Source organism: Sprattus sprattus (genome assembly GCF_963457725.1).
Source record: "Sprattus sprattus genome assembly, chromosome: 2".
NCBI classification, from domain to species: Eukaryota; Metazoa; Chordata; class Actinopteri; order Clupeiformes; family Clupeidae; genus Sprattus; species Sprattus sprattus.
Window position 1 is genome coordinate 38,021,238 of NC_137921.1, and position 14,253 is coordinate 38,035,490.

General features: G+C 43.8%; 2 protein-coding genes across 2 annotated transcripts; both read left to right on the top strand.

Moving 5' to 3' along the window:
- Positions 1-1,790: 1,790 nt before the first annotated feature.
- ccdc190 (coiled-coil domain containing 190) lies at positions 1,791-6,788 on the top strand (the record flags this gene model as incomplete). The annotated part of the gene is made up of 3 exons (XM_080860724.1): positions 1,791-1,968; positions 2,311-2,446; positions 6,266-6,788. 3 exons carry the CDS (start codon positions 1,791-1,793, stop codon positions 6,786-6,788), a joined length of 837 nt encoding a protein of 278 aa, XP_080716850.1.
- Positions 6,789-7,535: 747 nt separating this feature from the next.
- echdc2 (enoyl CoA hydratase domain containing 2) lies at positions 7,536-14,253 on the top strand (the record flags this gene model as incomplete). Its single annotated transcript, XM_080831960.1, has 10 exons — positions 7,536-7,770; positions 9,111-9,178; positions 9,663-9,750; positions 10,390-10,476; positions 10,924-11,016; positions 11,327-11,383; positions 11,843-12,030; positions 13,723-13,773; positions 13,880-13,927; positions 14,100-14,253. The coding sequence occupies 10 exons, from the start codon at positions 7,536-7,538 to the stop codon at positions 14,175-14,177; spliced, it is 993 nt and encodes a 330-aa protein (XP_080688086.1). The 3' UTR covers positions 14,178-14,253.

Sequence of the window (14,253 nt, forward strand, 5' to 3'; positions counted from 1 at the left end):
TAAAACAGTTATCTGGTCCCAATGTCATCTGCAGAGAATGCTATTTAAATAGAATTTAATTATTATTATTTTTTTTTTAAAAGCTTATGAAAGCCATTTTAATGAAAGCACACAAGAATGGCCCATTAGATGTTATCATTTGAGAAACAATCCAAATAATAAACTATTAATAATTCAAAATAAAACTTTGACCTTTGTTCATGGAGAGTTCCAACTTGCAGAACCTTGAAGTCCTTCGTCCACACACGTGACATCGAATTAAAGGCTATGATTTATGGCTCACCAGCAATTGTTATACCATAATGAATGGGTTCACAGAAAGAAGCACAGACCTAATGCCCTCTGCAGAGGACAAACTGGATTGGCTGAGCTTCGGGGAGGATAGGACCAATCACAGTGGGGGGAGCAGGGCCCTAAATCGCTTCAACAACATGAATGGAGATGAAGGCCAAAGGAAAGCTTTGAAACGCCCCAGACGTTTGAGGAGAAGCCAGTAGCAGCACCGAGCAGCACCGGGCAGGCGACGTGGTTCTCTCTGTGCCCAGCAGCCTGCCAGCAGTGCTCAAGGTGCTGGGCTCACTGGCGTATTTTTCTCCAGATCTTGGCATGATACCAAGTTGCTGTTACTAAAAGCTGCCGGTCAAATATAAAGGACATCTGTTTTTTTCCATTATTTAATTCACTTTTCAAATGATTGTGTTTCCCACACATTGAAATGGGTTTCATGTATTTCACCCCGCTAAGCAGGACCACTGATTAAACTCTACTTGTTTTGAGCTCACAAGGGAGGTGATAAAAGGTCACTTTTTATAAACCACAGTGATAACCTCTGACAACCGCAAAAAAAAGCTTCAATGACCTTGCAAGTTAAACTGCTGAGATAAAATATGAGGCTGTATTTCTGTTTTGGAATTCAAGATAAGAACCGGTGTTGTGGTTACTGTCCACTGTAACACAAACATATTAGAGAAAGGGTCACAGAAAAATAGCCTCCCATAATAAATACCAGACTTTTCACAGACACAACATTTAACAAGCCCAGGCACTCATTGCTATCAGTCTTGACAAACATGGATGTGTATAGTCAGTTTTTGTTTGTACCTATTTTTTGCCCGGCAAAAAAACAGGCTTTCTTCTAAGCTTCAACTATGCTTTCCACTTTTATCCCTAAATGTTACATGCGAGGCAGAGGTTGCCTATGTCAAGGTAAGGCTGCATTTGTCTCACTATTGTTTTGTATGGAAACTCTCTGGAAAACTGGAAAACTCTGATAAAAGTTAATGTAAATGTATAACCTGTGCTGTATTTGTGGGCATCACAAACAGTTTTTGCCCAATAAGCCATTAGCATCACTTTGAGTGGTTAATATGTACATGTCTGTTGTTTTATATAGATTAAAGAGTTGACTGCGACTGCGAGAAGTTTGAGTTAAATATTAAAAAAAGGATTACTCCCTACTGAGGAGAAGTCACCCGCTGACCTAGATACTGAGCTGAGGAATAGTGTAGAAGTGAACACATTTGAATAATCATATTCTTCTTCACAGGGAGACCAGATGTGTGCTGCACTGTGCTGTCACTTAACAGCATTAGCTCCCTGAGTGTGTGCTTGTGCGCGCGCATAATACGTTTGTTGATGCATGTTAATGTGTCTCTGATTATGTGTGTGTGTGTGTGTGTGTGTGTGTGTGTGTGTGTTTGTGTGTGTGCGAGTGTGTGTATGTGTGTATGTGTGTGTGTGTGTGTGTGTGTGTGTGTGTATGTGTGTGTTTGTGTGTGTGTGTTGTAGCAATGCGTCGTAGGGAGTCTCTGGCTTGGCCGGGAGAGGCCCAGCGCCGTGAGGAGAGAAGAGTTGAGGCCCGATTGGCTAAAGGCCTTCAGAGACTGGATGAGGCACAGCTCTACCACATCAACACACTGACCAGAGAACAGAGGAGACTGCACAGAGACCTGCTCAACATGAGAGCAGGTCAGAACTGTGTGCGTGTGTCTGTGTGTCTCTGTGTGTGTGTGTGTGTGTGTGTGTGTGTGTGTGTGTGTGTCTGTGTCTGTGTGTGTGTGTGTGTGTGTGTGTGTGTGTGTGTGTGTGTGTGTGTGTGTATGTGTGTGTGTGTGTGTGTGTGTGTGCGCGTGTGTGTGTTTGTGTGTGTGTGTGGATGTGGGTCTAAGATTACATTTATAAAAGAATATACACACATTTAAATACACACAAATATGTTAATACATATGTTTGTATGCATATAGACAGGCTAGTTCTTTATTATGAGTGCATAAGAGATGCAGAGACTAACTAATCACTTTTTAAACTCAGGTAACATTTGGAGAAAGGGATTCACTGGTCTGGGGTCACAACCTTTGAACCATGACCCCACTCACTCTACTATGTCTTACAACAGGACTCAGCTACCCACAATTCCACTCTCTGGCAAAGAGACAGAGAGACACAGGTGAGGTAATTTGTCTATTGTGTCCACAAACTCACTTCAACAAATTACATGGATGGGTAAGAACATAGCTCTGAAATAAGCATAGGGGGATGTGAGGTAAATATCCATCATTTTGACATCGACATCAAACAGCCATTGTCTGTGTAAACTCCACTGAAAGTATTGAGATATTGAAGATAATTAAAAAAATGACCTCAATCAGTGACTTGAAATCAATGGCTTTTTAATAGTCTAGTCTTGTTATGCTACTGCTTAGACCTCTGTACACTCTGCCGGCAGGCGTAGGTTGTCAAGTAAAAAAAGAATATGCCGTATTCATTTAATGCAACTGAACTACTTCAAACAGAATATGGAAAAGAATTCTTCTAAATTAGGAATGCATTCTGGGAGCACATTCTTTGAGCACAGCCACCTCTCCAAGAGAATCACAGAGTCGTTCTCTCCTCCCCTAAAGTACAAAAATGTCCCGCTTAAGGCACATTCAGAGGATACTTCATGTTCACAACATTTGACCTTTAAATAATTAAGGAAGCATTTTCAAGCATTGCATGCCTTCCCATTGCTTTACACTAGTGCTAATTTGAAAATAGGCAGCATAAGGAAAAGCAATATGGTAGAAATCCATTCAAGCATACACAAGCAATTGGGTTAACAATGCACATGGTGAGATGCATCTATTTCTGCATCACATGTCTGTGCAAGGTTTTAAAGCACGGAGGGGAGCATGTTGGTTGACCTTGTATGGAAATATATGCAATAATGTGTGGGAATTTTGTGCAGTACTGCTATGTGTGTATGTTGCTAAATGTGTCTCTTCGTGGTAAATAGGATGTGCATATACTGTTATTTGTCTGCCTGTGTGTGTGTTATAACCCTGTGTGTGAGAAGGTTGCATGTGAAGCTGCCTGCATACAATGCTATTATAGCATGAGTGTGTCTATGTTTGTTGGTGAGTACATGTGTGTGTGTGTGCATGCATCCATGTGTGTGACAAATCCCCTCCATTCTCTCATGGTGCGTGGGGAATGTTCACAGACAGCCTTGGAGGTCACTGATTGGGGGTTTTCTTGGTTAATCGCACCACTGAATCTGATAATGAGATAATCAGACAGGACTCAAACACACTCTTTTTTTTCTCTTGTTCTTTCTCTCTCTCTCTCACTCACACACACACACACACACACACTCTTTATCTCTCTCTCTCTCTCACACACACACACACACACACACTTATCTATACCTCTCTCCTCTGCCCTCTCTCTGCCACCTCTCTTTTTCTCTCTCTGTTATTCCCCCCATCAGTAACAGTTAGCCCCAGTAGCCTACCATCTGATTGGACGAGGGAAATTCTCAGCACGCGGAGGGCTCTTAATTATGCTAATCCACGGAGTAGATAACAGGATTCTGGGGAACTCTGTGTGATTCAGCACTGACAGGGGGCTACACAATTATCCTCTGGAGCGCAATGTCTCAATATTTTGTCACACACACACACAAACACACATTCCCATACACACACAAAAACACACATTCTCACACACACACATAGCCTACATGCACACTCTCCCTCTCTCTGTCATGTGCAATGACACATGCGCCATCGCTTGCACATGCAAGGGGGTTGTTCCGAGACATGTTCTGAATACTGAGACATAGTCTAGAGAGAGAGAGAGAGATATAGAGAGGGTGTAGAGAGAGAGCGCATGTGGCAGAGGGAGAACGACAGAAATAATTTTCCTAGACTGCGATCCATTCTTTTAATGCATTCAAATTCTGGCACATTTAATTTCTCTCAACCTATCACTGTCTCTTGGTTTGGCACTGGCTAAGGAAGGTAGCCACAATGGGGCTATGGAGTCAGTGGGAGAGTGCTGGCAAGCAGCTGCTCTTCTCTCTCAGTCCCTGTCAAGCAGTGGTAGTGGGCTGCCGTCCAAAAGCTGCTGCTCTTGAAGTGTCTCCGGCCTCTTCCTGCCGCCTCTCATCCATTTTGTTGCTTGCTTCATACCTGTACCATGAACACACCATTCTTTCTTTGGACTACTATCCCCTTCTCTGTTCCTTTTACGGATTCTCTTTGTAGTTCAAGCTGCAGCTCAGCTTTCTACCTCTCTTTGTCTTCCTGCCTCACTCTGCCCATCTCTCTCTCTAGCTTTGTTTTTCTCCCCCCTCTCTTGGTGTCTCTCCTCATTGTTTCTGCCGCTATGGGACCAGGCAGGCGCTTTGAGCGGGCACTTTTAACAGACTTATTCTAAACCCATTTTCTTTTACAATGTACGTGGCGCTGCCAACTTGAGTTGAATTTATTGTCTCCCTCACTGGCTCAAATCCTCCTGCGACATTCTGATGCTAGCTTTGCCAGCCTGGCGAGGCTGGCAGGATAATACCCGTATGTTTGCTTCCCTGTTTGCCTTCTTTAACGCGATTGTGGTCAGTGGACAAAGAGCCCCCCTTTATAAGGCCAATAAACAAGCAAACACTGTTACCAGTGACACAGACTGAACACGCTAGTCAGTTGTGTCCCACAGCTGGTGCACTGGGCTTGAGGCTACAGAACAGTTTTAAAAACATGGCAGATGAATTGGCAAGAGTGTCTCGAAACAATGCAGTATTTTAAAAAACATTTTGTACTCAGCTGACTCTAACACATTAATGTGTAAGAACATTAAGGCAGCTCAAAATCATTTACATTATGTAGTTGTTCATGAAATATGTCCTATGTTTTTGTATTTGGTTACAACATGTTTATATACTAATATGCTCATCAGGTGTACACACTGTGCATTTATATTTTGATGCCTTCTGTCATGAAGGCATTAGTGTAGCTTTTTCTCCAGCCAAATAGATGTTGCCAAGATAGAGGTGTCAAGATAAATGATTTCTACAGCACATGGTACCTCCTTGACAAACATTTTCCTCCAGGCCTCGTCCCTCAGACAGACACTGAATGGGGACGCAGTCTGTCTGGTCGACTGCCTCAGAGCCGGCTAAATGGATGAATGTGACTGCAAAAAGAGAATCAGGCGCGTAGGAGATTGATGGCGTCAGCCAGACACTTTGTCATAACGACCATTACAGCCACTGCGAGCGGCCCCATCTCCACGCCGCTGGAGGACAGGCTGGTGTTCCCCGCACCTTAATCGAATGATTACAGTCATTATTATTGATTTATTCTTCCGACTGAGTATTTTCGTCCTGTTACTATTCCCTTTAGATGCACGTAATTGACTGTAATGACCTTGTGTTTCTGAGGAGTTATGGTTTCATATACACATGCACAAATAGGTGTCTTTTCATATTTACCACAGGGTAATAATGTCTCATTCATTCTCTGTCATTTATTTTAATAAGGTGCATAATGTAGGGAAGATTTTTTTCTCGCCGTTTCAGAATCAGCCTAAAATGATATCAAAGCAAAGCTATTGCAAATCCGCAACAAAACACCGATTTGCTCACTGTTCCACTGTGCAGTTATTCTGTTTCTCCGTGGTTTAAAACACATCACTTTGAGCTTTAGTTAATATACTAACGATGTGAAGACGACATTGCGAAGTGAACCAGTCTCAGTGATTTTCTTTTTTTTTCTTTTGCAGAAGATGAAATGTGAATGTGCAAAATAAAATGTCAGTATGCATATAACGCATATGAAATTGGTATCAGATGTGTGACAACATATGGCAACATACGTATAACCTATACATATGATCAATCAAGATATCCAGCCATAGCCTAAAGAGACTGCCAGTTATTAAGCGGAATGTTATTCAGCATTACATCCTTAATGTGACCCCACTGTTTCTCTCTTCTTTCTCTCTCTCTTAGGCCTTTAAAGCCCCCGTCTGGTTACTCTCTGCAGGCACGAGTTCAAGAGTTCATCAGCAATGGAGACAGTAGAGCTGAAAGCTCCACAGCGCCGCTCTGTCTGCCAGACCTAAAATTGCAGCCTGGAGCAGCAATCGGCAGCAACTCCACCACACAGGGAGACAGTGATGAGGGCAAAGCAGAGAGGGATAAAGGAAAAGATGGACAGAGGGGGAGAGAAAGAGATAGGGAAACAAAGAAAGAGAAAGAGAGAGAGAAAGTTCAAAACAAAGAGATAGAGATGGAGAAAGAGACAGACACCCAAACATTGTCCCCTACTGATTCCCCGTTGAATCCCTTTGAGCTCTTGGCCCCGGATGGGCGCCTGAGGACGGTACACACCCTGCCCAACTTCGCCCAGGCCCTGGCTGAGGCCCGTAAGGCTCGGTACATCCGTTACCGAGGCAAGCCTCCAAGCGAGAGAGAGCTCACCATCAGAGAGATCTTCTCCAGGAGCCCCAAACCTTCACACAGTCTCTTCTGATCAGCAGACGGCTTCGGAAATGTAGTCTTCATAGAGCTTTGCAGATGTGTACATATGAGTCACATGATGTAAATACACCTGTGCAGACACCTTGTGACTCTAACGCTCTCTCTCTCTCTACACCCCCCTCTCACACACACTCAATATGTGCCTTCCAATTTTTTTTTTTTTTTTTTTTTTTTTTACATTTTTGCTGTAATAGCTAGATGTATTCTTTGTCAAGTTGCCTACCCTTGTCAGTATGAATCACCTCTGAATTATGCAATTCCAGATTAAAATCTTATGTTTAAATTATAGTTTGCTTGTAGGTGTACTTGTCAAACATAAATTATTCTCACTGATCTAGTGCACAGCATCACATGAACGCCCTCTGGCGATTCGGAATTGCCACTTACTATAAAAACATATACAAACTGCTCAGAACCATATTGTGTTATATACCTTCCAAGATAAAGGGAATTTAGCAGAAATGTTATTTAGCTTTTAGTAGCCTACATTTTAGGTAAAGTAGGTCTATCGAATGTGTCTTTTTGCTGAGTCAGTGTTGACGCTTACGTCAGTAACCGAGGTGACGGCGTCCACGGATAAGGAAGTGTGGACAAAGTTGAATAAGGAAGAGAAAGTTGTAGGATAATGGTAATCTTTATAAAGGAGGCCTTTGCGTTTTGCAGCACCGCATCGCCCTTGTAACTGGTAACTGTTAAATTATAAGTTGTTATAGCTTTCTCATATCATACCGAGATTATTATGGCTTTACTCAATAGGTTCGTCCTTAAACCAAGCAACATTTCCAGGTGTCTTGCCGGAGTAAGAACCGAGTTTGGCCAGGCTTATTGTGTTTTTGCTGCTTTTCCAGTGCGGACTGAGACTAGGGAAAACAGGCCTTCGTTTCGGTTTAATCATGTCCGCAGTCTGCATTCTGAAGCGTCGCATGGCAAAACGGTTGAAGTGGACTTAAAACGCCTGGATGGAGAAGATACAGGTAGGTAGGAGGAGTCTATGGCTATCTTTATGAGTAGTTTACTGTCCTATTATACTTATACATGCCCTACGAGACGCAGATAAACCTTGTCATTATATCCATATAGTTCGGATGATACAATGTAAATATATATTAAAAAGTTGTGTTTTTGAATTGTTTTACGTGTATCAAAAAATAACAGTTAACCGTGGAGCTTCATATTAATTACATAGCCTATCTATACATAGCCCAGCTCATAGCCAAAATTAATTTGTAAATGGCAAATGGTGTCAAACGAGTATTTAGACGATGAGGCGAGACTACTTAGTTATTCTATACGGTTTTGCTTGGCCATTAGAACCCTATAAAGACAATCTACTTTTTATAATACTTTTTTATCATCTGAGACACAATGAATAAACATTCTAGGGCTACTATGTTGAATGTTGAACTGTTGTGTGTGTGTGTGTGTGTGTGAGAGACTCTGGCAAATACACTCACAACATTTCATTGGAAAAGAGCAAGAAATACCTGTTTTGGGTTCACTTGCATACGTGACCGGTTTAACTAACTTGTTACTCAGTACAACTTCGATTCATATAGGCCTACCATGTCCATGTTCAGTCCATGTAACTGAATGATGTATTCCATTTTGAGCCATTCTTTCACATGTGGAGTTCAAAACACGCCAGGCCTACAAACACATACATATTCTGTGACCATAATAAAGACAGATGGACTACATTTCTCTGTGATTATTTATTCACACCCCAACCTGCCCTGTCATGGCTGTGTGTGAAAACAGTTGGACTTGGTTTTGAAGTCAGAGAGGGAGCCATGTGTTCCTCCGTTCAACCACAGCTGTGGCCTCTCTCATTCTGAGATAGTTCCGCTCCCGAAGAGCCATGGTTTAATAATTAACCAGAAAGGTGAACAGTGACCCATTTGCAGCCAGTGCCCCCTTAAAATCTGCTGCAGAGAGCCACTATGCTAGTCACTGGGCCAGACATCAGACACCTGCCACCTTGCACATGGCCAACTTGCACCTGATGCTGGGGTGATATAACAGCTGGAAAAGCCTTCAAAACATTCTGGACAGGAGTATTGTTTCTGTCTTTGTCACACTCTCTGTCCCTACTAATGTTTGTACTTCTAAAAGTCTTACATCTCTTTCTCTTTCTCAGAGCTGTGGGTACAAGGAGACTGCTTTGTGAATTATGTTATGATAAAGATTTTGAGACATGTTGACACACATGCATACATGGAGTCACATTGGGCATAGAGTTGTAAATATATGCACCTTTTGACTCATATTGTCTCTTTTTCTCTCTCTCTCTGTCTCTGTCTCTCTCTTCCTGTAGGCTTAGTGGAAGTGCAGATGTGTCGTGAGAGGGCACGGAACTCGCTTGGCCGCGTGTTTGTGGCTCAGGTTAGTTGACACTTGTGTGGCTATGGAAACGGTCTGTCAGTCAGAATCTAGCTCTGAAGTTTGATGGACACGGGAGAGCCAAAAGATCACTTTATCCCAGGAGCTCTCCTTACATAACCCCACTCGTATGCTTTCTTCTTCTTTCTCTATTTATCTTCTCATCATTTTCACGATGATAATAATAACATTCCTTATTTTTAATTACCTTATGGGGCATATTAAAAATATACAAACATTCTCAATGACACAGCAGAACTAAACTTTCCAAACTAAATTATCTTTACTTTTGAACACTATCAAAGCCTTATACTGACCCCCTCCCACCAGTACACCACCTAAAAAGAAAAGAACAAAGGGAGATGCATAATTCAAAGGACCGCCCAAAGGGAAATGTTGGCCAGTGGACACATTGGTTAATGTGTGTGTGTGTGTGTGTGTGTGTGTGTGTGTGTGTGTGTGTGTGTGTGTTTGTTTTCATCTTTAGATGCGGGAGCTGGTTGCCACTCTACACTGTGACGCTGCAGTGAGGGTGGTGGTTTTCAGGAGTATGGTGCCGGGGGTCTTCTGTGCAGGTCAGCAGGGCTTGTGCATCGCATCCACATACACTCACTCAGCAAAGGCTTCTATCCAAAGCGCCTTCCATGTGTTTGTTTTGTAGTAAGGGTATACACTATCAGTTATAGTGTTCCCTGGGTATTAAGGCTATGGCCTTGCTGTTATTAGCTACTTGCACTACCAGTTGAGCTGCAGTAACAATCTACACGAACTACAGGGACATCAGAGTTGAGCTTAAGGAACACTCTAGTCTACACGAACTACAGGCACATCAGAGTTGAGCTGCAGGAACACTCTAGTCTACACGAACTACAGGTACATCAGAGTTGAGCTGCAGGAACTGCAAGTAAATCAAAGTTGAGCTGCAGGAACTGAGTGGCTTGCTTCACTATCTTCATTTGACGCCTGTTCACTCGCTTACTCTACGTTGTCAGGACATAACCTGATGGGCTTCTTTGACCAAACCATTTTTAAACCGCAGTTTGCAAAATGGATTTCTTTCTCCCAGTGTAAATAAAATTCACCCTCTGATAATGAGCTTCCCTCCGTCATAATGGATTTTTACTAGACACTCTGGCTGTGTTATCAAACATGATCATGCAAAGTCAATATGTCTGTATCACAGCCACATGACGCGCTTTGTGTGTGTGGCGTAGGCGCAGACCTGAAGGAACGAGCCCAGATGGCCAACACTGAGGCTGAGCATTTTGTCCATGGCCTGCGATCCCTAATGAACGAGATTGGTAAGACACGGTGGGAGGATGGTGATGATCGTGAAGTAAACTGGATTTTTGTGGCCTTATTATTGCTCTGTCCTGAAAATGTGTTTTTTCCATTTGGTACCTCCGCTACATTTTGTTTATCTCAGACTCTTTGTCTTTTTTTAAAAACTCTTTCAGGACTTCTTCACAAAATGTCAACAACACTGTTATCTCCAAGCACAGGCTGGCATTTTGCGTGTCCATGGCATTATGAATTTTTGTATTTTATTTTTGATGATTACCTAAAACGGCCTTGTAGTCAGTCAGGCAAGATTTGTAAAGAGCTGATTTTCCATTTGAAAAAAAAAGTTTCACAGCACTGTTTATAACCTCGGTTGCACTGACAATGTGCTTGCCAGGATGTCCCCCTCCCCCTTCCTTTCTCCCTCCCACTTATCTAATTTGTGCTGTGTGCCCTCTCTTTGCCAGCCGCCTTGCCCATGCCAACTATCGCTGCGGTGGATGGCTTTGCCCTGGGAGGCGGGCTAGAGCTGGCGCTGGCCTGTGACCTTCGCACAGCGGGTGAGTGTTTGATACCGGGGGCTGGGGGAGGGGAGGGGAGGGGTCGCGACAGGTGAGTGACAGGAGGCCTCTAGGCTGGTGAGGCTGTTGCTGTGGCGGAGCCCGGTTGTGACGGGCCGGTGAGGACAGATGCCACATACGCCCCCGTTGTTTGCATAAACAGCCGTGACAAGAGCATCGCTCAGCCTGAATTCCCATGGTGTGTTAATAGCGTGCTGGGCTGGAGTGGTCCTTGAACTGTCCTTTTCTGTGTGTGTGTGTGTGTGTGTGTGTGTGTGTGTGTGTGTGTGTGTGTGTGTGTGTGTTCCAGCTCACTCTGCCCAGATGGGTCTGATTGAGACCACACGAGGACTTCTCCCAGGGGCTGGTAAGATAAATGGGGAGGGCAGCTCAGCCCGATGGAGTGGAGGAAAAATATAGGGGGAGAAAGTTCTGTAGCCAGTCAGACAGATATCTAAACACAATGAGAGCTAGTCAGAATCGATCAGACCCACACATTGCTGGATTGACTAATAGAAATGTGAAAAAAAATATTAATAATAGAAACAGATACTGCTGGTCTGATGGACATAGACATAAAAGTGTCGGTGATAAACTGTTAGCTGGACAGACACAGAAACAAACAGTCAGACAGACAGACAGGCAGTTGGCCGAACTAATAAGCAGAAAGAATAACAGATGGGTAACAGATATCTAGACAGACAAACTAAGAGCACACGAGAGACGTGGAATGCTGCAACAGTAGCGTCTCGCTAATCACCCAGATTGATCTTTCCTGTCAGCATTGATGTGTGTCAATCTCCACCTTGTGCTGTGTGGTCTGCAGGGGGCAGCCAGCGTCTGCCGCGGGCCGTTGGCTTCTCTGTGGCCAAGGAGCTGATCTTCACCGGGCGGCGTCTGGGGGGTGATCAGGCCCACCAGCTGGGCCTGGTGAACCACGCCGTGCAGCAGAACCAGGCCGGAGACGCGGCCTATAGAGAGGCCCTGAGTCTGGCCAGGGAGATCCTGCCGCAGGTCTGCCAACCCCCCCCATATCTCTCTAATGTCAAGCCAGCCGCCTCCTCTCCTCTCCTTTCCTCTATGCAGACGGCTGTCTGTCTGCATTATCCTCACTTCTGCTTGCTTTCTGCAGCACTCACGCTCCCTTGCATGGCTTCGCTTGGCTTAACACCCTTTCCCTCTCTCTCCTTTTCCTTCTTTCCTCGTTTCTCCTTCTTCACTTTCTCTCTCTGTCTCTCTCTCTACCCTCTCTCTCTCCCCTCCTCTTCACTCACTCTCTCTTTCCGCAGTTTATATCAGCCATTCTATATGTGGGAGTGATTATGTGTGTGTGTGTGTGTGGGTATGTGTAGCCACACTATCTGTCTAATACATCAGCCTGAAGTGAAGAGTCTGTTGCCACTGAATAGAACTAACAATGAGATGGCAGTAAGAAAGGCTAATCCAGTATATCTGTGTGAACACAGATAAGCCCGCTCCATTATGCATCATAAAAACATAATTGTTTTAAAGGAATCCCGTCATTGCAAAGCACTGAAGGAGAGAACTTAATCCCTCTCAACGGCTAATCATAGCTTGTGTTCAAGCTAACTTGACCTCCAAAAGCTGCAGTTTGCCAACCTAGCTTCGAGCCCCTCTGAAGCAAAGGGAGTGTGACCTGTGAGAAAAGCTGGCCAGAAAAGTGATCTGGGTTTAATACTCTTTCTATCTGGCTTCCTGTGGCCTTACATTGCTGCTCTGTCTAGAGACGGTGCTGTAATGATGCTATAGTATTCCTTTGACCAGAGGCAGTGGAGCAGAGACTTCCTGGACAGAGGCCTGTCCCACGGTGAGGCAGGGGATTGCTCCTGGCTGATAATATGGACCCTCTGGTTTTGCCATACATGGCCAGCTGGCTTTGATTGACAAGCAGGTCAACTGAATTAGAATGAAAGTTTGCTGTTGCGCGTGGCACAATTTATTGCTTGGCAATGTGGTGCCAAGATGACTTCTTCTTCAGTTATTTTAATTTGGCATCTTTGTGTGAGACAGGGCAAAGGAGATTTCTGCCAGTTTGAACTGCAACTCAGATGAGAACCCATTTGTAACGATAGTAGCAAAAGATAATTTGTTATGAAATAATAAACTCAAAATAAACGTGACAGAATAAGCCCCCGGAGCAGTATTCTTTTTTTTCTCCACTTCGTGAAGCGGGTCTTCCCTGAGGACCTCATTAAATCCTCTGTTTTCAACTTTTGGTTTCTGTTTGAGTCAGCTACAAAGAGACACACAGACTCTGGAATATGACGCCACTGTTACAACTCCAGCCCTGAAACAAAACATATTCAACTGCTCCACTGTACAGGAAAAGACTACAGAAGCGGTGTCCTTATGTTGCTTCAAGAATAGCCAATGGCGCTAGCCGTGCTTAGTTGGTTTCACCTTCAAGAGCACAAATACTGACGAAATGTCATTCCCACTTTATGTTGTTTTTGTCCGTGTTTAATTGATAAAAGGCAACTCTCTCACACTTAAGGCAGTCTCTGTTGCTTCTCTCTTAAGGGTTGTAGCCTTATACAACATTGTACATTGTAGCCCCACAGAATTTTCCTCTTATAGTTGGTAATGTGTATGTCTGCGTGTGTGGACAAATTCTTATCAATTCTTTGTCAGTTGAGCGGTTATGTTCTCACACCTTCATGTGTTCTCTTCTGTTTATCTCATCAGGGTCCAATCGCCGTGAGGATGGCAAAGGAAGCCATGACCAGAGGCATTGAGGTCACTCCCTATTCCCTAAAGATTTCATGATATCATTAAGGTGACCCAAACATACGCAATGGTGTTAATGGTGACATATCTCCTCCTCTCCCTCCTTCATACACAGGTGGACATTGCCACAGGAATGGCCATCGAGGGCATGTGTTATGCCAGGGTAAGAGAGGCAACCGAAACACAAGCATACTTCACCCAGAGATTTCTGATACATATAATCATAACATCAGTGGGAAGACGCAGTCCAAATGAGCACTGTTTTATTGCAGTAATTTGATTGAATTAATTTAATAATAATGAATCCAATTTCTTTGTTTGGTGGTATGCTTCAGGTCATCCCCACACGAGACAGACAGGAGGGGATGAAGGCTTTCATCGAAAAGAGAAAACCAAAATACATCGGAGAATAAAGACTTCGAAACTAGGGTGGAAATCGACACTGCCAAAATCACACTCCACTCCGGCACCTGTTACCTGGAGGGTCCT